The 23636-nt window shown below is 43.2% G+C and overlaps 1 protein-coding gene across 20 annotated transcripts in view; it reads left to right on the top strand.

Annotated features, from left to right (window-relative positions):
• Nsun6 (NOP2/Sun RNA methyltransferase 6) overlaps positions 1 to 23404 on the top strand; it is a 37660-nt gene extending 14256 nt beyond the window's left edge. For 19 of the 20 annotated variants that reach the window (XM_087590810.1, XM_087590800.1, XM_087590809.1 and 16 more), the window contains 6 exon segments: positions 1589 to 1670; positions 8089 to 8208; positions 12785 to 12929; positions 15750 to 15898; positions 21134 to 21259; positions 22867 to 23404. In XM_087590810.1, coding sequence (XP_087446936.1) covers positions 1589 to 1670; positions 8089 to 8208; positions 12785 to 12929; positions 15750 to 15898; positions 21134 to 21259; positions 22867 to 23100 — 856 coding nt within the window. In that variant the 3' untranslated portion in view covers positions 23101 to 23404. 20 annotated transcript variants of the gene reach the window in all.
• The last annotated feature ends 232 nt before the right edge of the window (positions 23405 to 23636 follow it).

Here is a 23636-nt window from a genome sequence, read left to right as displayed (position 1 = left end):
TAGAATGTAGACAAAGCTCAGTGGTGGGTGCCCAAGAGTTCAGTTCTCAGCAGGGCAAAGCAGAGCAGAAGCCCAGGTCAGTGACTGATCACACTGTAATTGGGTAAGAATTTTACTTGTCCTTTTAGATTTAATTGCTTGAACTTTGAAGAACAATGCTTATCTTAATAGAAAATTAGATGACTTGTCTTTTCAAACATTCTTATTTTATCAAAGAAAAGTTTAATTTTAATGTGAGTAAAAAAATAACAAAAAAAATTAGATCTGAATTGTAGCTTGCATGTGAATATTTATGGTCAAAACTAAATGTTTCAATTTGTTCAAGCCACATTGATACAGAATTAGCTCTAAGTCGTATTTGGGTGTCGGTAGCTTGAACGGATGAGGACCCACTGAACCTGGTTTCCTGGACTTGTTTTAGGAGGGCTGCAGAGCACCATCGCTCCAAGGTTGGCAGCTGACACATGTGTGCCAAGTACTGGGAATCGCACCATTTAGAATGGTTCCAGAGTCCTCATTTCTGAACAGTGTCACATTGGAGTGACCTTTCTATATGAATGAAGTCAGTTCTCCTAAAGAAACAGACAGTTGGCTGTCAGGGTCTGAGAAAGAAATGCTAGACCCTGATTTTATTCTTAGGATGTTTTGTTGATGCAGTCATGTCTCTCTCTGTAGTAAATGGATAGCTTCCAGTGCCCACTTTAGCTGCTTGCTGATGCCCAGCGCTCAGTTCATCTGTGTGTCTCGTGACTGCTGAGCCGCGTTCGCTTTTCTGCTGGGAGTGAAGGGTGGGCGGGCTTCAAAATCCTGTGGCTACTCAGCAGTGCTTGCAAGTTCCCTCCCACTGAGGCTTCTGGAGCTCGGCTCCCAATGCAGCACCCCACCCGGCCCTTCCTGGAGCTGGCAGCTCCACTGCCACTAGTAAAATGGGACAGAGGTAGAACAGTCATCTGGGGACAGTGTCAGTACTGGGTATACTGGGCATACTGGGCAGCTGTCCTGTAGAAAGATGGGAGGGGAGCGGGGCCCTGCCTTTGTCAGTGCTCGGCATCAGCATGAGCTTAGGCGTGTTTCCTTGTTTCCATCTAGGTGTCTAGCAGAGTGCCCTATACATTCAGTCATGTTACTCCATTAGAATGAAGTAGTAAGAATTATGTGTTCTTTGTCTTTTAATTTATTGAGCTCTTAAAGGAAACTCTTGTGCTTACTAAAATAGTTATGTAGCCTTATTTATTTATTTGGATGAGCCTCTCGTAAAATTCAAAACAATCAACAGAACCATTCTAATTTGTTGAATAAAACAAAGTATTTAAATGCAGAAAAGGAGCTGGAGAGATGGCTCAGCAGTTAAGAGCACCGACTGCTCTTCCAGAGGTCCTGAGTTCAATTCCCAGCAACCACATGGTGGCTCACAACCACCTGTAAGGAGATCTGATGCCCTCTTCTGGTGTGTCTGAAGACAACTACAGTGTGCTCATAAATAAAAATAAATAAATCTTAAAAAAATAAATGTAGATCTGATGAGTCTTTCCTACAAATATATACTATACACAGACTAATATTTAATTTCTTTTTTTTTTTTTTTTAGGGGTATAGGCATAAGAATGACAGAACCCATATATCTCAGTCCCTCATTTGACAATGTTCTATCTGGTTATATATTTTTACAGGTAAGAAAAATACCGAGTGACATTAAAGCATTTGCATAAATTATTACAAAGTATTTCTCTCTTTTATTAATATTCTTGCACTTCTGACCTACCATTGTCAAATACCAAGATAGTTCTGAGTACTCCTGTTTTTCTGTATTGATTTAATACTCTGTCCCCCATGTCTAAAGTGATTTATGATATGATATAATTACTGCCTTTGGTCTCAGAATGTTAATCATAAGCAATGCACATATTGATGTGCAGCTAAGGTTCTAGTTATAAGAGTGATGTTCAGTATTACTCAGGTGGTTTCCTGCCAGCAGGCTTTTGTCAGGCTGGGATTAAGTGCTGGGATGGGATGGGTCATTTTACCTTCTCTAGCTTCTTAAGTACATTCATGGTCATCAACTCATTTTAATGCTATTATTGTAGGAAATGGAAATACCGAAGACTAGGTCTGTTGGGGCTCTTGGCCAAGGTCACACTGCTAATAATTGGCAACATCTCAAGTTAAACCCATGTCCAGGAGCAACATGTTTTCTTCTCTTCCAGTATTAAACCACAAGATACTACACAAATTTGGAGATTATGTCTGGGCAAAACAGATCAAAAGTGATTCATGTTTATTACTATCTAACTGAACCTCAGGGCTGATGTAAAGGGATAGGACCGATAGCCTTCTGCCTGCTTGGATGTGAATCACTTTGGGCGATTTTGTTTGCTTGACTTGGTTTCGAGTGGGATCACTTTTAGCACCCCTGACTCACAGTGGGTGTTTTCTGTATACCTTCTCACTGTGAGCATGAAGAAAGTCTTCATCTTCTCTCTGCTAAGATAAAGGGCCATATGCCTGCTTAGCGTATAATTTAGTTTGGACTTTAAGAAGGAGAAATCTGCATAGCACAAACTTCTTTTAGATCTCATATTGTTTATACCAACTTGTTAGCTGCCTTTCCTGATTTTGGATTCTGTATGGATGTGTGTGTTTGCATTGTGGGTGTGTGCACTGAGTACAAGTGCCCACGGAGGCCAGAAGAAGGTGTGGGATGGACGTGTAATGTGAGTGTTGGGAACTGAGCTCAGCGCCTCTCTAAGAACACTGTATCTTGCTTAACTGCGGCCGCATGTCGAGCCCTCTGGATTTCTGACTGTAAAACTAGCTCAGGGATGATTATAAAATAGGAATCACAAGACAACTTGTGATCCATGTCATCTATACACACCATAAAACTACTTGTTCACTCTGTAACAAAGGACATTAGCCAACTGCTGGACTAAAGCTTTTGGATTTGAGGATAGAGTTGAACTTTTTGTCATTTTCCTAGTGGAAACTTTTCTTTTTCATGGAATATTATATGTAGCAGGCCACTGCTTAGCCTATGACCAACTAAGATTATGATGATGATCACACTTAAGGCATACTGAGGGTTTAACTGTGTTGCACTAGTGTTTTGTATATATTACTTCATGCATCACTTAAACATCTTTAAGGCCATAGGTAAGGCAACAGAGACTTAAGGAGATAAAGTATGTAGTAGGCAGTGGGCTAACTGGGCCTCATTGACCGTGAAACAGAAACTGCAAATTTGAACTCAGGTCTTTGATTCAAGCATATGCTTGAGACATGACTCCTGGACACCTGGACACACATTAGCCCAGGGTCAGTGAAGATGCAGGTCCTAATCCAGTCCGAGCTGGTGAAATGTTGGCTCGTCTCTAGGAAATTCCTGTTTCCTAAGTGTTACAAATACTGCTTTTATAGCTTTGCAACCTGAGTTTAGTTGGTCTGAAAATTGTATTGATTTTTTAATGTTAAATTTCTCTTTGCAAAGTAGTTCAGAGCCACCAGATTTTCTTTCAGTTGGGAAAAAAATATTTTTTCATACAATGTATATTTGATCATGTTTTCCCCTCCTCCAACACCCACTTCCTCCCAGGTCCTTCCCACCTCTCTACCCACCCATCTTCATATTTTTCTCTCTTTCAAAAAAAAAAAAAAAAAAAGAAAGAAAGAAAGAAAAGAAAAAGAAAAACAACAAAAAAAACAAGCAAAATGAACATTAAACAAAACCAATAAACACCCCCCTCCCTAGCAAACCCATAAAACAAGCAAGCAACAGATCAATAAAACAGGAAAAAAAAAAAAACAAAAGGAAACAAAAATACCACTGAGTTTGTTTTGTGTTGATTGACCAACTATTCCAGGGCATAGGGTCTGCCCTGGTATGCGGTTTATCAATACCCAGTGAGAGTTTATTGGCGAAAATTGATTTTACCTAAGCTGCAATATCAATCACAGCTAACTTCCAGATTAGAAGTGGGAGCTCGTGGCCACGCCCCCTCTCAGCTGGGACCTTCCCGGGCTTAGATCTGTGCAGGTCTTATGTGTGCTGGCAGCTGCCTTGAGTCGGTCTGTGTGTCGTCCTGTTGTGTCTGAAGACGTTGTTTCTGTGGAGGTATCTGTCACCCCTGGCTCTTAGAGTCTTTCTGCCTCTTCCTCTGCATAGGTTCTTGAGCAGGCAGGGCTTTGATGAAGACATCCTATTTAGGAACACTTGGTCTAAAGTCACTTAGTGTTCCCACATTGTCCAGGGGTGAGTCTGTTAATTTTCATCTAGGCAAGAAAAAGCTGCTCTGATGAGGGTTGAGCCAGGCACTGATCTCTGGATATGACAGTGTGTCATTAGGAATTCTTGTACTATTCTCTTACTGTAACAGAATAATAGTGTTGGGTTTCCCCTAGGCCCATGACCTGTCACAGGCTCTTGCAAGTTTAGAAATGTTGGGTATGGGTTCCATCATAAGGGGCAGACCTTAAGTGCAATCAAAAAGCCGTTGGTCACTCGTTTAACGTCTGTGCCACTGCTGCACCAGTATGTCTTGCAGTCTGTCACTGCTATAGGTTGTGGGATCTGTAGCTGGAGATACTGGCAATGACCTTTCTCCTTCTGTAGCACATAGAGTACCTTCAGCACCAGGACTGCTGGTCAGTAGTGGTGGAACTTGTAGTTAGGTACCAGCTCTTCTTGTCAGTGCTTGGTGCTATATATGCATGTTGTCTTTAGCAAGAGGGCCTTACCAGTAGCCAGTAGCCTTGCAATATCCTGTGATGTTTGGACTTTCCCATCCCTGCCATTGGAGCTGTCACTTGGTATCAAGAGCTGTCTTGTTGGAGCACTGTCCCCCCATTGCTTGGTGACACTATGTAGATTCCTTTTTATGTGTATGTATTTAGGAAGCTTCTACAGTAGTGGATTTCCATATGGGTTTCAAATGCTCTTTAGTGTTAGTTGTCTCTCTCCATCTCTACCCTTCTCTCCCACTCCCTCCCTATGTAATTCTCCTATTTGTTTTCCCTTTGTCTCTCTATAACACTATATTCCATTTCCCTTCCTTGGGAATTCCTTCCCCTTCTCCTGGTTCCTTAGGAGATATCTGTATCTGTGGATACTTGTATTGTAGCATCACATTTCAAAGGATTTAAAGCTAACAGCCACGCATAAGAGAAAACATAGAGTATTTATATTTTGGGGACTGAGGTTACCTCATCCAGGATGATTTTTTTCTAGCTTTATTCATTTTTTAGTTGACCATTAAGCTGTTTCCAATTTCTGGCTATTGTGAATAAAGCAGCAGTGAACAGGAATGAGCAAACATCTCTGTCAGGATGTAGAGTCCGTTGGGTACCTCCCAGGAGTGCAGTAGCACTTGTGGTATATTCATTTTCAGTGTTTGAAGGATCCCTCATACTGATTTCCATAGGTTATGTGCCTGTTTGCACTTCCACTAGCAGTGACTGAATGTTTCCCTTTTCCCACAGTATCGCCAGCTCTCCTGTGTTTTAATGATCTCGGGCATTCTGACTTGGGTTAGATGACATCTCAAAATGGTTTTAATCTTCATTTCTCTGATGGCTATGAAGAAAGGCCAATCGGGCAGCAGGAGAGCCAGGCCACTGGTGTTTGCACTGAGACCAAGTCCCAGGGAATGGAGGAGCTGTGGAAGGAGGGGCTCCCGCAGGCAGGCTGCATTTGAGGAGAGCAGGGCTCCCGCAGGCAGGCAGGCAGGCTGCATGCAGCAAGACTCAGTCTGCAGAGATCAGAATGGAGGACAGGAGGATAATGAAAATCACCTTCATCTCAGCCCAGTGTGGCCATTGGTGTTTCTTAGCTATCAGTTTCTTTGTGCCTTGTTAGAAGAACTTGAATACATTGGTTGAATGTAGGCCAGAATCTGGTAACAAGAGTTTCTCTAAGGGGTTTCAAAAAAGAAAAAAATGATCAAAAGAGTAAGTCGTGGGGTTGGGGATTTAGCTCAGTGGTAGAGCGCTTGCCTAGGAAGCACAAGGCCCTGGGTTCGATCCCCAGCTCAAAAAAAAAAAAAAAAAAAAAAAGAAAGAAAGAGTAAGTCGTGCTTAAATTTCTTTTTTTTTCTTTTTTTTCTTTTGGTTCTTTTTCTCGGAGCTGGGGACCGAACCCAGGGCCTTGCGCTTCCTAGGCAAGCGCTCTACCACTGAGCTAAATCCCCAACCCCCGTGCTTACATTTCTTAAAATTATATTTATACATTTATAATTTTTGGGAGGCACATTTGGTGCTGTAGCCCTGTGTAGAAGTCAAAGGACACCTTTTACCACCATGTGGGACTTGCACATTGAACTCTGGTTGTCAGGTTTGGTGGCTGGCACCTTTACCTGCCGAGCCATCTCAGTGGCCCACATGTAAGTTGGAGAATTTGAAAAAAAAAATCATTACCATATTCTTACCTACGCACTAGATTGTCACAAATGGGAACGTTTCACAGCTGCACAGAGAGGTATGACATCACAGACGGCCTTTTAGACGAATGTGAACTTTCAGGTGACGGTGGTATTTATAGGTGGTTTAACGATCGTCACTGAAGGTGCGCTCGGAGCACCATGTGGATCTGAGTGATTTTATATTTTTAAATATATCCTTAAAACAATATTCCGAAGCTGAAATCACCCAGGGCGGCTGAGGCCGAAGGTCAAGTAATGGGAGGCTGTCCTGGGTGTAGAAAAGCCACACTCAGAGCTCTTCTCAAAAGGAAGACACGTGCTCGCTCATACACGGCATATGACCAAGAGACTGGTGCTCTGAAAACACGTGTAAATCCTTTTTGATCTTAGGTAGTTGTCAGCGGACACACTTGATGTCTTTGAAAGCTAAGAAACTGGTGGAAGCCATGCTTGCTGTGAGCACTCTGGCTGTAATACAGGAGAAGGGAATGGCCCCACCTAAAGTTAGCCGGCCCAGAACCTCCCTGTGTCCTTAAGTGTTAAGTCCCTTCCCACTGAGCAGCAGCAACTGCTCTTTACTTGCAGAGCTGAAAGCTGACCTGCCTGGGCTGTGTTCTGGAAAGGTTCCATTTTTTTCTTTAAATCAGTTCAGAAATAAAATTTCAATTGCAGAGTCCAGTTTTAGAATTGCGCTTTGTTGAGGCATGGTCTCTCCTGTTTCGGCCCTTCTGCCCTTCCCACCTGGCTGCCTGCTGAGCTGAGGGAGGGATGGTTCTGCTGTCTCCTTGGGAAGGCTGGGTTACTATAGGTGCAGTTTTTAACTGTGGGTTCCCTGGTGGGCTTTCCTCTCTGAGCCGCTGGAGAGACGAGTGAATGCCACATCACTTCCAGGTTAAAAGTCACTCTTGTAAGTTTTTAAAGTATGTTTGAAAATAAGAGAAAATGTAAAGTGTAAGAAAAATCTTGGTGCAAGGTAATATTCTTTCTCCTTCAGTAACCTGAGCCAGTGGTAGCTGGTTTTTAATGTTCAGCATTAAGCTGCTACTTCACATTTATTTTCTCAAGCTTGCACTCACTGGCTTATAACTTAATTAAATGGATATTGTTGTTCTTATTAAATGTCTGTGTGCGTGCGCGCTTGCGCGCGCGTGTGTGTGTGTGTGTGTGTGTGTTTGCACATGTGTCACAGTATGTGTGCTTAGCTCAGATGGCAGCTGTGGTAGTTCTTTTCCTTTACGATGTGGGTCTAGGGGATCAAAATCAAGTTGTCAGGTTTGACGGCAACCGCATTTACCCACTGAGCTATCTCACCAGCCATGGTACAATTTCCTGACTGGTGCTCAGGAACTGACTTAAGTAGCTTGAAGGTGACAGTTAAAGTATTTACATCTTGAAGTCACATCAGGTGTGTGTAAGAGCTTGGCAGAAGCTGTCCCTTTCAGTCCATGTGATAATTGAAATCACCATAGAGAGCGGTGAGGAACTGCTAGGGAGTCTGTGTTATTCGTGACTTTTGACACCTCTTTCCTGGCCTTTCTCTGAAAGAACCATTATCTTCTAAATCCCTGTCCTTCACTTCCTCCAGAATTAAATGTGGAAAATGTTATATTTATTGAGTTTATTGAGTTGAGAGGCTACATTGTCAAGAATCATCCTTTCTTCTTTTTTCTTCTTCTAGAATTTGCCATCTACGGTTGTAGCTCATGTTCTTGATCCTCAACCTGGAGAGAAGATTCTAGATTTGTGTGCAGCACCAGGGGGCAAAACTACACACATTGCAGCACTGATGCGAGACCAGGTGAGATGTCTTCATGGCAGGCTCCCCTCAGACAGTTCCCACGGCACTGAGGGTGACAGGAAGCTAGGGTGTCCCCTCAGCTGTTAACACAGTCAATTCAGGTGACCGTCATTCATGAGGACCTTCTCAAGAGATTCCAGTTTGCTAATACAACAGTAGACTTGTGCCCTGATAGGATTATTTATCTGAAATACTTAAGAGATTTTTTCTTGTTCTTAACTTTGAGATTTTACATTTAGATGAGCTACTAAGGTATAAATCACCAGTGAAAATTAACTTCAGAGAGTATTATCAGTGTGCCATCATCTCTGTGGTCTATGTGCACACATACATACAATGAATATAGAAACATCACTGTGTAACTAGAAAAGAATGGAGTCCTAAGTGTGTCTTTATCACAAATGTGAGGGAGTTTGATCCTGGGTAACTTTCACACAAATTTTACTGCATTTTTCTTGTTACATATGAATGTGCCAAACGTCTTTCTTTTCTCATGGGCTGGTTTTATCTTTGTTCAAAACTCATTAATTGTATTTTTTTCTTCAGTATAAAAAGCAGGCCATTGGTTGCTATCTTTTCTGATCTCATGATGCTGTTTAAAAAGCAATGCCTTGGTAGCGTACAGTAAACATATGTTGAGCTGAGACAGGTTAGGGTTCGTGCTGCCCTGAAGGCACTGGTGCAGTGTGGGTAAGCTCATGTTTCTGGTCATGCTGGCAGACTCATTCACTTGAGGTTGTATGGCTTTTACTTAGTTAAAGTGACCTCTACTGAGACAGCCGGGATGCCCTACCTCTCCGGTCCCTGTGTCTTTTCCTCTTCTGTATCCTGAGGGCCAGCCCAGCAAAGGGTAGTAGTTGAGACTGTTGTCACTTGCCCAGTTTTGTGTGTCTTCTTACATCCTGGTTACCATCTTGCTGTCAGCCCAATTAGCCGTTTGGCCTCGTCCAAGAGTGTAGGTTGTTGGATACTTGGTGCTTGCCGGAGCTTTTGACACTTTTTGTTATTAGCTAAACAAGCATATGAATGCAGCTTCCAGACTGGTGCATTTGTGAAGGCAGCACACAGCTAGGGCATTTTACTTTCTCTCTCTCTAGTCTAGTTGAGCTCATTTGCCTCTTTTCCCTACTTTTTTTTTTCCTGCTTAGTTCACCTTAAATGTCAAGGCTTTGTCTGTCCAACCTGTCTGTCAAGTTGTTGGATTTGTTATCAAATCCTGATGCTATCTAGTAACATGACCAGAAAACTCATGTATTACAGTTTTCATGCAGCTGATGCATATGGGTGATATATACATTTTTAAAAATAAGAATTATACAGAAGAGTCGATCTACCACATAAGGACTGTCAGACACCACCCACATGACTCAGCATCTTCTTAAAACTATGACTGTGTGACTTTGACCTAAGTAAGATATGGTGTTAGCTTCTTCTTGATATTTCTCTATATATTTATCATTATACTTTGTTTCTCTTCATCTCCCTCATCCATTGCTCTTCCCACCTCTCGTGCTGGGTCCCCTTCTTCCCCACAGATCATCTGTGCACATGTCACAGAATTTCCATTCTTACTATTTTCATTGTTTTACGTTTGATAAAACTTGATTTGTGGTTCAGAATATAGTCGATCCTAGAGAAGTTTGTGGCTGAATGAATATTCTGTTTCTGTTGGGTGGGATATTTTTGAGGCACTATGAAGTTAAGTTCATTTAGTTTATGATGCAGTTTAACTCTGGTTTATTTGTTGACTTTTAGTTTGAATGATTTATCCAAAGACATCACTAAGACATTGAAGAGTCCACAGCTGTTATACTGTGGCTGGGTTAGCCTTTATGCTCAATAATTAGATAATTTAAAGGCAAAATTAGATAAAGGGAGGCTGAGTAGTGAAAATGAGAAGCAGAAATTCTTAATTTTAAACAGATAAAGAAAAAAATGTTAGGTAATCATCAGCTCTTACTTAATAACCAGGGGCTCCTGATATGGTTGGTGGGACTGAAAACCAGGCCAGGATGGACAGGTCTCAACAAGACTGAGGTGGAAACAAGGTCATTCCAAGCAGTCAGACATTTTATACCCTCATCAAAGCAACATACAGTAGTGGGTCCCAGGATAATGATGGTTGCAAGCTAGAGAGAGCTTACAAGGTTAATGTCTAAGGCTAGTTCTTTTGCCAGACTTCTATATGCTTTGCTGACTTCTAGGGACGGAGAATCACAAGTGTCCTGAATGCTTTACAGGCTGAGGCAGTGCCTCATGGATTCTCAGGAACTGAAAGGCACATGGTGCCCCAGGATCCATGGATGCTAACCTGAAAGACCTTTGCACGTATCTCTCAGGGCAGCTGACGAGTCCAACTCCATGGTTCTCTGCATGTTAGTAAGAGAGAAGGTGGAGGACACCGTGAGACAAAAAGAATAAAAGCCAACAAAATGGGTTTTTCTAGTAATAAAAAGTGCATTAAAACATTAAATTTGGGGTTGGGGATTTAGCTCAGTGGTAGAGCGCTTGCCTAGGAAGCGCAAGGCCCTGGGTTCGGTCCCCAGCTCCGAAAAAAAAAAAATTAAATTTATGAAGGGATATAAAAAGCATGGGATGCTTTATAACACAGTGAAAATACTGCTAAAAATGTGTGCTAGAAAGGGAAAGGGAGGCGTGGAGAGGGGAAGATGAGGTGCTGGAGTGGTTTCTGTTGGTGCCCTTGACACAGAGTATGGACAGTAGGCAGCTGAGATGACTTTGGCCACTGGCCTTGCTGGTGGTTTATGCTGCTGGTGTTGAACCTGTATTGGTTCTTGGTTCACACCTGAGCTGCCATGATTTCATTAGCTTTCCTTTGCATACCAGGGGCTTTACAGTCAACATGGGAAGCTTCATTCTCCTGAAGAGCTCTGGGTTTTAGCCTTCATTGTTGTAGCTAAGGGGTGTCTCTCTCCCGAGCACACACAGACTGGAGAAAAGAACCACAGCCCCAGGATTTGTGCAGGAGGAGCTCCCTTCCTATTTGTGAAGCCTCCCGAGTCGTGACCCCTTGCACTCCAGACTCACTGGGGCATTGAAACTTCCTCCTTGGTGCTGTACAACACTGACAGATGCTAGAGCCCCCTCAACCTCAGGCTCAGTCCATCAGACACCAGTGCTATTCCATCAGTGAGACAGTGAAGAGGTTCTGCGCATGCCCTTTCTGTCTTGAGTGGAGCTTCCTACAGCCTGAACTTTTCAGACAGTCCACACCTGGCCCTCCTGCCCAGCCGCCAGACCTGTAGCAGTTTCCATTTAAGTTCCCTGACTATTCTTCAGCCCCAGAGTAGTTCCTTATAAATAAGAGCATCCCTCTTGAGATAGCACCCAGTAGGTCCTAGGGAATGACATCTGGGATTCTCCTCCACTGCTCATCTCCAGAGGTGCTGTGTCAGCAAAACCTGTTCAGTGCTTTGTCTAAAAGTAGGATTGCCAGTCTCTCCTCACCAGGACCACCTGGGTATCATCCTTCTGAACTGTGTTCCTGTCATTGCCACAGTGACCCTGACCTTCCTCCTTTTTCGAGGACTCTGCTTTACTGGCTGTCTTAGGACTCTATTGCTGTGAAGAGACACCATGTGACAGCAACTCTCATAAAGGAAAGCATTCAACTGGGGCTGGCTTATAGTTAAGAGATTTCTTCTATTTTCATCATGGCAGAAAGCATGGTGGCATACAGGTAGACATTGTGGTGGAGAGGAGCTAAGAGTTCTGCCTCTGGATACACAGGCAGCAAAAAAAGAAAGTGAGCCACTGGGCCTGCCTGGGCCTTGTAAAACCTTAAAGCCCAACCCCCCAGTGACATACTTCCTGTCCTAATCTTTTGAAATAATACCATTCCTTGTGAGCCTATGGAAACCATTCTCATTCAGTCTACTATACTGCTCTTCTCTTTAACTAGGTCACACTCCTCGGGAACTGCTCAGTTGTTTCCTGATCCTGGTGTCCTTAGCAGCATTTGAACTTTGTGCCTTTCCAAAGCATTTTGCTGTGACACACTGAGGATTGGGGTCATGACATCCTTATTTTGGTTACCATAGTTCAAATAACTTTCTGTACCATGAAAGTTTTAAGACAAGGATCAGTTTTTACAGATATTCATTTGTATGTAACTCCTTGAAGCTAGATGTTTCATAGAGGAAGCTTATACTTTTTCATAGGTGATCAGTCACTCGAGATTGGTGGTGTTCTGTTTACCTTCAAGAATGCTTCTAAGTTTCTTGAAAATATTGCAAACTTTTTTTTTTTCAGTTTTGAAAACTATAGCTAGGTTGAAGAACAATTGACAGGAATGTGTTTGTTGAAGGAAAAGACAAGGTATTTGAAGAATATAATATTTCAGCGCTGGGAACTGACTGAAAGGCATTGTGCTTGTAAGAAACCCTCTACCACTGAGCTAAACCTCCTTACAGCCAATGTAAATTTGATGTGCATTTGGTTAATGAATTTAGCAGGCATGGTGGGAGGAAAGCAAACAAGCACTGTTTATACTGGTCTTTTGTATTGCTGACTTTCAGAACTGCTTCAGATTTACACTCCATTTTCATTTTTTTAGGGAGAAGTAATAGCATTGGACAAAATACTGACTAAAGTGACAAAATTAAAGCAGAATGCTTCATTATTAGGACTGCATTCTATCCGGGCGTTTTGCTTTGATGCAACAAAGGCTCTTAAGCTGGAGGTGATGGACGGCGTAGACGGTAACCCGAGTTTGTTTTTCTCGTTGTGCGGTTTTCTCAGTTCCACGTACTCATTAGCTATTGATACAGATATGACTGGGAAGTAACTGAGGGTAATTAAGGTGATGCGGGAGTGTTTATTAATGTTTAATGTAATGTCTGTTAGTGTTTTAATGTGTTAATGGCAAGCCACTCAAAATTTACTCTTGACAGCTTTGTAGTGTGATATACGCCATCACTAAGCATAGAGTCCCTCTGTGTGCTAGAGATCAAACCTGACCCTTCCTGCCCAGTAAACTTCGTGACTTCTCTGTAATATTGCCCTGTCCTTCCTTGCCATTGGTGATCACTCTCTCTTTCTCCTTCAACGTGTTCGAGTTTTAGCTTCCAGATTAACTGTCTTTGGGGCTGGCTTATTTTCAGGTAACGGGGTATCTTTTGGATTCTTTCACGTTGTTGTAAGTGTCCAGACTTCTTTCCGGGCTGTAGTGCTGCCCTGTATGCATGCCTTGTGTCCTTTCTAGTCATTCCTGGTTGGACACTTGAGCCAATTCTGTAGCATCGGCTGTTGTAAGTAGTGCTGAAGTGAGCGTGCAAGCAGTTATCTGTGGCGAGAGCTCCCCATCATACATGCCTCCTGGGTGCCTCACACAGCTCTTTATTATTGACCGTTTAGAGAACCATGCTGATCTTAGCAGTGGTCGTATTTAAGTTCTTACATGGTACATGTGCACTCTCCCACCCTCCATGCTCTCACCAGAGTATCTTCTGTTCTTGTCTTTTGGTAACTGTCCCCTCACAGGGGACATTTCATTGCATTTTCTTGAAGGTTTGTTGCAGTGAGCATCTCTTTCGTTTACCCACTAGCCATGCCACATTGTCCTTTGAAGAGCAGTAAATGCCCATTTAAATGCTTTACCCTTTCACTGTATATTAGTTTCTGTGATAAACACCGGGTTTTGCCTCACACTATGAAGGTGTACCTTGTTTCATTCACCTCCCATCACAGGGAACTCAGTGTTGATGTCCTCCTGGTCATGGTGGGGAAGGTATATGTGATGTCAAGCACTTCTCTAGCTGATGCAGGAGGAACATGAGAAACTGGTCACATTGTAGCATAGGAGGCAGAGAGACAAGGCTTCTTTCTGCCCAATTCTTTGTCCTCTTGGTTCTCAGGACTTCAGCCTGTAGAACAATGATACCAGGTTTGACGTGGTTCTCCTCTCTAGTCAACAGCCTCTGGAAATGCCTCTACACACACCCTCACTGACACCTCCGGAGGTGTGTTTCTTAAGTGACCTCAAGTCCATGAAGGTACAGTGCTGAGCCATTACAGCAGTGACTAGCTGGGTCTGTTTGTTTGGCCGTTAGTACGTTTACGCTGTCTTTTGTCTGAAGCAAAAGGAAGAGCTCATTTATTTCAGTAAATAATTGAATGGTGAAGCCTTGCTTGAACTGTTTGTCCCACATATCCTTAGTGATGTTCTCCTATGTTGTTGTCTTCTTTTGAATTCGCTGTGTTTATATTGTGCTGTGTTTTTAATCTTGTTTACCCACTATAAGTGTTGGTGACCCAACTTACTACCTTACTGTCAAACATATCCATCACAGACCATTTGAAGCTGATAGTGACTGATTTTCTCATTAAAAGCCCAACAGGTTTTTTAATTCCCTATTTTATTTTGTTTTACTGCATAGTTTCTATATTTTACACAATATAGTGTACCCCTGAACATTCGCACTGTTTTAGTGACTTCATACTGGGAAGAATGAAAGCAAAACGTGTGATGTGTGACATTTATGTAAGCAGGTTAAAAACTACAGCTAGGAAAATGATTCACAGAATATTATGAAATAGGTTCATATCTTCTATATACAAGAGCTGTTCTGTTCATTAAGAAAGGTGGTTTCAGCAGGGAAAGGCTACACAAGGTTTGTACCTACTTAAAGGAAAAACACAGTTGATCAAGGAAATAAAACACCATTTTAATGAGGCTTTTGGTGAAACAGGTGCACACACTCATGATAAGGGCAGCGTGAACTATAGTATAATCTCTCTTTTGTTGGGAATGGTTACCAGTATCATCAAAAATAAAGATTTCTTTAAAAAGTATTTTTCTAAGACGGTAAATGAAATAAGGGGGAAAGGTTTTATATGGAGGTAGGTTAAGTTAAAAATAGCCTGTGTTTTAATCTCCTAAACAGATAAAAACAGAAGGTAATTCTGGGTTTAAATAAGTTTCAATAACAATGCCAAGCTTGCAGGTAAAGAACACAAGTATAATGAGACCAGCGTCACGCCTTTCCCAATAATGGCAACATCAGAAATTACTCATGAACACACAGGGAAACTTGATTCTTAACCATAGTGGACAGTAGTCATGCACATTGCTGTAAACCAGGAGACTAACAACAGTAGCCAGAACCAACCTGATCAGAGCCTGACCGACTCTGACTCTTCAGGAGCTGCCTGGGAGCTGGGGGTGGGGATTACCAGGGGAATCATTTCTTTGATGGTAGGTGAGTAGAATTAGGACTAGGTACTGCCTCTGGGACATTATGGCTTCTGACACTGGGAGTTGAAAGTCTTACTTGCTTTGGTGTGGCTTTGTGTTGTACTAACAGAGCTCAGCTCTAACAACTGCATTTCGATGTTCTTACGAAGTCAAGTCTGTATGAGATACAAGCGTTCTTAGCTTAGCCAAGCAGTTGCTAAAGGGAGGAAGGATTTGTCTTTATTTACTGTCCTAGATTATGATGTTAATTTCTCATTGCTTCTATCTCAAGAGTGCTCTATTCTAGACCTGTCTTTTAGATCATGTTTCTAATTGTATTTTATAGGGGCACCTCCATTCTTACCAGAATCTTTTGACCGAATTCTCCTTGACGCGCCCTGCAGTGGACTGGGACAGAGGCCAAATATGGCTTGCACTTGGACTTTGAAGGAAGTGACATCCTATCAGCCACTGCAGCGAAAACTCCTTAATGTGGTATGTGATGCCCCTTTGCTGTGGGAAACTGACTGCTGCTAGTTCAGTGTTCAGTCTGCCAAAACTATTGTAAAAGTCCTATGTGGAGCAGCACTGTTCCCTATGGCCAGAAGGTGGGGCCAGTCAAGAGTCATAGACAAGACTGGACACATAGGCTTTGCTATGGCCACATGGAATATTTATTCATCCTTAAAAAGGAGTGAAATTTGGTACATGCTGCAATATAAACGGCCCTTAGAGACTTTATACTAAGTGAAGTAAAGCATGCACAAAAGCAAACATATTTGTATGATCTCAATTACAAAGTAATTCCTAGGGATTGAAAGTAGAGCAAAAGGAGTTACACGGCGAGAAAGGATAGCTACAGGTTAATGGTTACACTGCGAGAGAGGATAGTTACAGATTAATGGGTACAGAGGCACAGTTTGGGATGCTTGCATTAATGCACAGGGTATCATCAAGTCATTTAGATAACATTGTATCGTTTATGTTAACTAGTTTTTGCTACAGATAAATGAAGAGATTGGGACTACTTCCTGTTTTGTTGGTGTGGCTTCAGTCTTTTGAGGCAGGCTCTTGCTGTGCATCCTGAGCTGGACTCAAGCTCTCAGTATTTTCACCTCAGCCTCACAAGGGCTGTGATGCTTCGTGTGCATCGTCAGACTCACTCACGGCTTTAAGCACAGGGAGCTTTCCTTTATACTGACCGTCCTTTAAACGCACACCCGCCTAAGAGCGTCTGAGACGTGTGGTTACTCACAAACTTTCCACCCCTACGTGAAAGTAAAACAACAAACCCAAACCATAGTCACCGAGTAATTCACGCATCATTGCTGATTGACGTAAAGGGTTCAATATAAATAAATTACTCTGCTCCTCCTGCTTTAATTCAGTTACCAGACTAGAAAGTCAGAACTTTTCAAAAGGGCAACACATTATTAAAGTAAGCATGATACTGTCCAGAAAGTAGAAAGATCATAACAACTGAAAGTTTAATTAATCTAGTACATTACAAATAGGATACTTGAGAATTCTTGTTTTGTTAAACTTAGTAGATTTCAGAGCAAGAAGTACTTCTAATTTATTTTCATTTCAATTTTTTTATTTTTAAAATGTATGAAAAAAATTATGTTCAGGTGTGTGTTCTCTTGTCTGTATATACACCACCTGGTGCAGGAGTGGGAGTAATCAGAAGGCTCTGGAACTGGAGTTAGAGATGGCGTGGTGAATGCTGATTACTGAGCCTGAGGCCTGTGCTAGAGCAGTAAGCTCTTGACTGAGGGGCTATCTTTTCAGGCCTCATACAACGATCTTTGGATGATAAATGGATTCGTTGTTTCTTCCCGTTCCTCCAGTGGTAACATACGCAGCAACAATGACTGCTGTAATTACTCAGTGTCTCAGGTTGTCTGCTCATTCTCTCTGGCTACCTCCTTTCTCACACAGAGGGAGTACTGGGGGTGAATTATTTAAATGCTTTCAGAATAGTCATCAAAGAACACGCCTTTGTCAGGAAAGCACCAGGTGGCACAAAGGACTCTTTCCCAGCAAAATACACTTTGGCCTGAGGATGAAATAAATTTACTGTTTTATTGTTTTTTCCTTCTGTCACGGTTTTTAGGTCATGGTGAAAATTGAAATTCAGAAAGGATAGTGAGAGTAGATGGATGAATCAGTACCGAGGGCCAGCTGTGAGGGAGCATGTAGAGAGCAGAGGTCCCCTGTGCCGTGCTAGAGGATCGCCACCGAGGGAGGCCTCTGAGAGCAGGTGTGTGAGGCACTGAGAATGTGGGCTTTAGGATCCAGCCGGTCTCCGTTTGAGCAATGACCCCTCTACTACATTGGCCTTTGGTATGTTGATTTCCAGTTGCAGCAATGGGGAGTACAATGCTATCCATTAGAAATAGCTCACTGGAGACAGGAATCACGGCTGTTAGGCATTCTTTAAGAAAGTCCGTGTGAAAGCCTTTAGCATAGTAGCTGGCACACTCAAAAAATGTTTACAGTTTTTATTCTATTGTTAGAGATTTATTTTTGAAATAGATGTATCAACTATTGTTATTACTAAATGTGTATAAAACATCATTTTATTTGTCCTTTATTCATTTTTAAAAATTATTTTATTTATTTACGTTCTAGGTGTTGCCCCACACAGTTCCTAATCCCATTCCTCCTCCCTCTTGCCTCTGAGAGGGTGTTCTCCCCACCAGACCTGCCCCTTCCCTTGGGCCTTAAGTCTCTCTAGGACTAGGCACATCTTTTCCCACTGAGATCCAACCAGGCAGTCCTCTGCTATACATGTGCTGGGAGCCTCAGACCAGCCCTTGCGTGCTGCCTGCTTGCTGGCTCAGTGTCCCAGGAGCCTGGGGTCTGGGTTAGTTGATACTGCTGCTCTTCTTACGGGATTACCCTTCTCCTCAGCTTCTTCAATCCGTTTCCTAATTTAACCATGGGGTTCAATCGTTGGGTGTAAGTATCTATGTCTGTTTCAGTCAGCTGCTGATTGGGTCTCTCAGAGGACAGCCATGCTAGGCTCCTGCCTGTAAGCAGTCATAGCATCTGTAACAGTATGAGGCCTTGGCACCCTACCCCTGAAATGGATCCCAAGTTGGGCTGATCACTGGACAGCTTTTCCTTCAGTTTCTTCTCTTTTTTCCCCCTGCAATTCTTTTAGACAGGAAAGTTCTGGGTCAGAGCTCTTGACTCTGGGTGATCTATCTACTGAAGGTGGTCTCTTTGAGTTTCCTCTCCCCAGTGTTGGGCATTTTGACTAACATAGTGACAGACTCCCCATTGAGTCCTGGGAGTCTCTCACCTTCCAGGCCTCTGGTACTTTCTCGAGGGTCCTCCCACCTCACACCCCTCAAGGCTATGTATTTCTATTCATTCTCCTGGCCCCTCTGGACTTTTCCCCTTTACTTAACCCCCACCCCCCATGCATGATCCTGTTCCCCTTTTCTCCTCCCCCTCCCCTCTCCCACCTAGGTCCCTCCCTTCCTTTGCCTCCTGTAATTATTTTGCTTACATTTTTTAAGGCACACGTATGAATTGTGATTTATTTTGGAGATCTTTTTATTAAAATTGTAAACAAAAGTATGAGTCCCCCCCACCAAAAAAAAAAAAAAAATAGAAAGAAGTTGGCTGGGTAGGGAAAGAGGGGTTGGGGGAGTGTGGATCAAAGAAGCGTTAAGAGAAAAGGCTAAATATAATCAAAATTCATTGTACAAAATCCACAAAAAGCTCACAGGAAATCTCTCTTGAGCTTTAACAATGTAAACTTAGGGATACATGCAGTTGGAAGAAAGCTGGCCCGGTGTGCTAGCTAGTTCCTTGTTGCTGTTTTGACACAATGCCTGACCTAAGAACTTACAGAAGAAACTGCTTACTGTGGCTCCAGTTCAGTACAGTCCAGCATGGCGAGGAAGCCATGGCAATGGGGCTCCAGGCAGCTGACCGGACTTCTGAGAGCGGTGCATGCTGGTGCTCAGCAGTGCTTACCAGGTCAGAGCCTCAGCCCATGGATGAGTGCTCCGCAGTGCAGGGTCTTACTGCCCCATTAACTGAGTCTCCACTGTCACAGCATGCCCAGAGGCTTGTCTCCTTGGCGATTCTAGATCCTGTTCAGGTGACAGTTAGCCATTACTCCTGTCATGCCTGGAGCCCTGGGTTAGATTCCCAGCCAGACTTAGTCTGTCTGAGATAGCACAACCTCTGACCTTTGCACTCTGGACAGAGGCAGATGATCCTACGTTTACAGTTATCTTTAGGTAGATGGCGATTTTGAGGCCAGCCTGGGATGCATGAGAACCTGTTTCAAAAGAGAAAAGAGAAGATAGACTTAAACTTGTGAGCAATTTACACTAGCATGGCACCCTGATTAAATACTACTGCATGGGAAATAGTGTCTAGATCACAACCAGGGGAGCAGACAGTCCATGCCATTTTCTGCCTGCTACTGCTGTGGTACACGGCATTAGTGCTGCACAGCACACTATAGAAATGGGAGCTCCATGGGGATCAGGAAGAGCAGTTTAGAAAGGGGACCGGTAAGTGGGTGAAACATCATGAAGGGACAAGCAGTGTGCAGAAGTAGTGTCTGATCTGCTGCGTGGGCCTTCAGGTAGCAGTGACTTTGGGGATTACAGGAATGGCAGGGCAGTGTGGCTAATGTGGAAGGACTGACCGAAAGGGGAGGTCAGTCTGGCAGGAACACCTCTATGGAGAGCTTTGAGAGCTCTTTCAGGACTTTGCTTGTGGAGATGAGAAGCAACAAATAGAAAAGCTTCGCTCAGACTGGTATGTGGAGACCGGCTTGAAAGAGGGCAGGGAGCCAAGTAGGCAGATTTAACTGCTGTATCATCTAGTTGAAAGGTAAAGAGGCTGAGACTGGGATGATGGTAGTGGATGTTAGGAAACATAGTCAAAACTGGACACACACACACTCACACTTTCTCTCTCTCTTCTCTCTTTCTCCTCTCTCTCTCTCTCTCTCTCATACACACACACTTTCTCTCTTTCTCTGTGTGTGACTATGTATTCATATACATACTTATTTATTCTATGTGTGTACATGTGTGCCTATATGTATGTATGTGTGCCATGTGTGTGCAGGCATCAGCAGATGTCAGAAGTAAATTTAAGATCACCTGGAGCTGGAGTTATAGGCAGTTGTGAGCCATCGTATGGATGCTGGGACTTGAATATGGGTCTTTTTGCAAGAGCAGTAAGTCCTTTTACCTACGGAGCCATCTTTACATTAGATATTGAAAGGAGCTGACTAGTGGAAAGGGAATATGAAAGGACTTCAGGCATCAATGGTGCTCTGAGGTCCAGGCCTGCAGCTTTGGGAAGCCTAGGAAGACTGTTCAAGTAGGTTTCCGAGGATGGTATTTATTTATTTGGGGACACCTTAGCTGAGGTCCAGAAATGTTGACAACTTAGTACATACAGATTCAGAAAGGACGTCCCCTCTACAGATGGGAGTTTGTAAATTTGACCATAAGGATAGCATGGGAGGGGAGGTAAGTCTGAGTCTGTGGACCATGAAGCTCCAGGGAAGGCTGCATACAGTATGCCGTGTGCACATTGTAGTCTAACTGCAGGACGAGGCCACGTCATACAGGATAACACTTAGTTTCCATCAGATGCTGACAAGGCATTGTGTGCCACTGGATAACTCACTCTTGGGGGTCTACTGGGTCTTGGCACACATAGTCTGATCACTGCTTTCCTTAGGCGGTTCGACTCCTGAAGCCAGGGGGTGTGCTGGTCTACAGCACGTGCACAGTAACTCTGGCAGAAAACGAAGAGCAAGTCGCCTGGGCCCTCAGAACATTCCCCTGCCTTCAACTTCAACCCCAGGTGAGAAGACCAACACTTTCCAGAACCATAAGACAAATCTGAGTGTGAAGTCCACTGGGAGATGGGACATTGCTATAGAGGCTGTGTCAGCGCTCTGGAGCACTCTTCAGAGGGGTGTGTGTTCACACCAACCACGGGGCTCACACGGTCAGATGAGGAAGCTTCCCCTCTCTCTGCAGCCTGCCATTGGACTAAACTTGGGTGAGGCTCGGGTATCCTTCTGCTCCAGTTTATTCCACTTGCTGTCACTAACTGTCACTAAAAAGTCCCTCCTTTTTACTTAGATGCCTTTGCTCACACGTATCCATGCATCCCATGTGCACTCCTGCTGCACAGAAGTCAGGTAATCCCCTGACTCTGGAGTTAGAGATGTGCTGAGGTACACATGTGAACGCGAGAACCAAACCGGGTGCTCGCAAGGCTTCTTTACTTGCTTCCCAGCCCTGCACGTTTCTGATTTGGAACAGACTGAACATTTTTGCTCTGCCACATGAGACACAGGGCAGTGCAGAATATCAGACTAGCCAGGGCACAGGCCGCAGCTGTGGAGCGCCCCTTTGTACTGGCATTAGCATAGGGTATTTCAAAACTCTCTCGTGTGCTTTAGGACAAACTAGACTTCTTGTTAGGATTTTTATTAAGACATTCAATTCTGAGATATTTGTCTACAGAGATGCTAATATTTGGAGACATTGAGCACCTGACGTCATGGCTTCCTGTACAACTCTTAACAGGCAGGCAGTCACAACATAGAGGTTTAAACAATCTAGACACGGTCCCTGTCCTGGGAGGTTACGATGATTACATGGAAAGGAAAGCAAGACCTCAGAGTTCCCATGAGTCCATGAGAAGAAATAACGGAGGACCCTTCCCTTGCTGCCATGGATGGTTGTATTTTCCTGACAGCCATTTCTTCTCCAGTGGTCAAACACTTGTCTATGGACTTGATATTTGGCACTAATGGTTTTCAAAAATTGAATTCTTTAGATTCCTTAAAACCTAGTTGATGCACCCATGATTTATATATCATTTTCTAACATGTATTCTTCTAATGTGTATTAAAGAAGAAAACTTTTATCATAGAGTTGGTATGATTAAAGACATTTCAGATATTTCTGGGGCTGGCTTCCTTCACTGTTAGAGAATGAGAAGCTGGACTATTCATTTATCCATATCACACAAGACCCAGTGCTGTCTCTTTTAGCTTTAGAACTGGGTATTTTACCTATTATACACACACACACACACACACACACACACGAGTAAATTGAGTTAGGTAAAGCTGCTTGCTTAGATCATATAGCTGAAATATGTTAGAGCCACATTTTAAGTCTACAAGCATCTAATCATAGCCTTCAGGCCCTTTGTAACATCATACTTGATAAACATAGAGGATCCTTAATAAATAGGACTCCTTTATCAGGTGACCACATATCACCAATTATCCTCTGCCCTCCAGTTGGTGTGTGTATCTCACAAAGGCACGTGGACTCACGTTTCTGGAAGACATCATCCTCACAGGCAATCTCTCTTTTTACGTAAGCCGTATAGAGGCAACTTATTGATAGTAGCATATTCAGTCATTTTTGCTCATGTCTTCCCATCAGGAACCACAGATCGGAGGAGAAGGGATGCTGGGAGCTGGCCTGTCACTGGAGCAGCTGAAACAGCTGCAGCGCTTTGACCCGTGTGTTGTGCCTCTGGAGAGCATGGACACGAACTCTCTTGGAGATGCCAGAAGGGAAGACGTGATTTGGCTGGCCAACAAGGATTGTATAGGCTTCTTTATTGCAAAGTTTCTAAAATGTCAAAGCACAGAAAGGAAGGTTTCTCGGAAATGAAAATCCTGAATGCTGTCTGCGTGGTGCTGTTTCTTACACCAAAATGTTGTCAAGCCAACGGAGTGATGGCACGGTTGCTCAGGAAACAGGATATGCTAGCAGTTCCCCGGATTAGAAGGGGCAGTGTGTATATGTGGCCCTGGGAAAGTGAGGGCTAGTAAAGCAAAATCAGCCTCATGTTTCCTGAAAGGGAAGGAGGAGTCGCCTGGGGTCTGGAGCACACTTTCAGCACTAACTCATCAGTATTAGTCTTTCTAATGTGAAAAAATAGTTTAAAAACAAAAGAATAAACCTCTAAACCTTCCAAGTGGTCATGTAAAGCTGTTTTCTGTTTCCAAGACAGTGGTGGTTTCTTCAGTCAGTTTTCAGGACATGGGCAGTAATACTGACCTCGTCATGACTGAGGTAAGTAGGCTTGTTACCGGAGTCTTGGCTCCTGTCTGTCTGTCTGTCTTTCTGTCTGCCCGTTCCCCGCCCCCCCTCTGCGTACTGACTCCAAATCTGACTTTTTTTTTAAAGATTTATTTATCTATTTG

The sequence above is a fragment of the Rattus norvegicus genome, chromosome 17, assembly GCF_021556685.1.
Source record: "Rattus norvegicus strain SHRSP/BbbUtx chromosome 17, alternate assembly SHRSP_T2T, whole genome shotgun sequence".
Lineage (NCBI taxonomy): Eukaryota > Metazoa > Chordata > Mammalia > Rodentia > Muridae > Rattus > Rattus norvegicus.
This window is presented reverse-complemented; position numbering and strand designations above follow the sequence as displayed.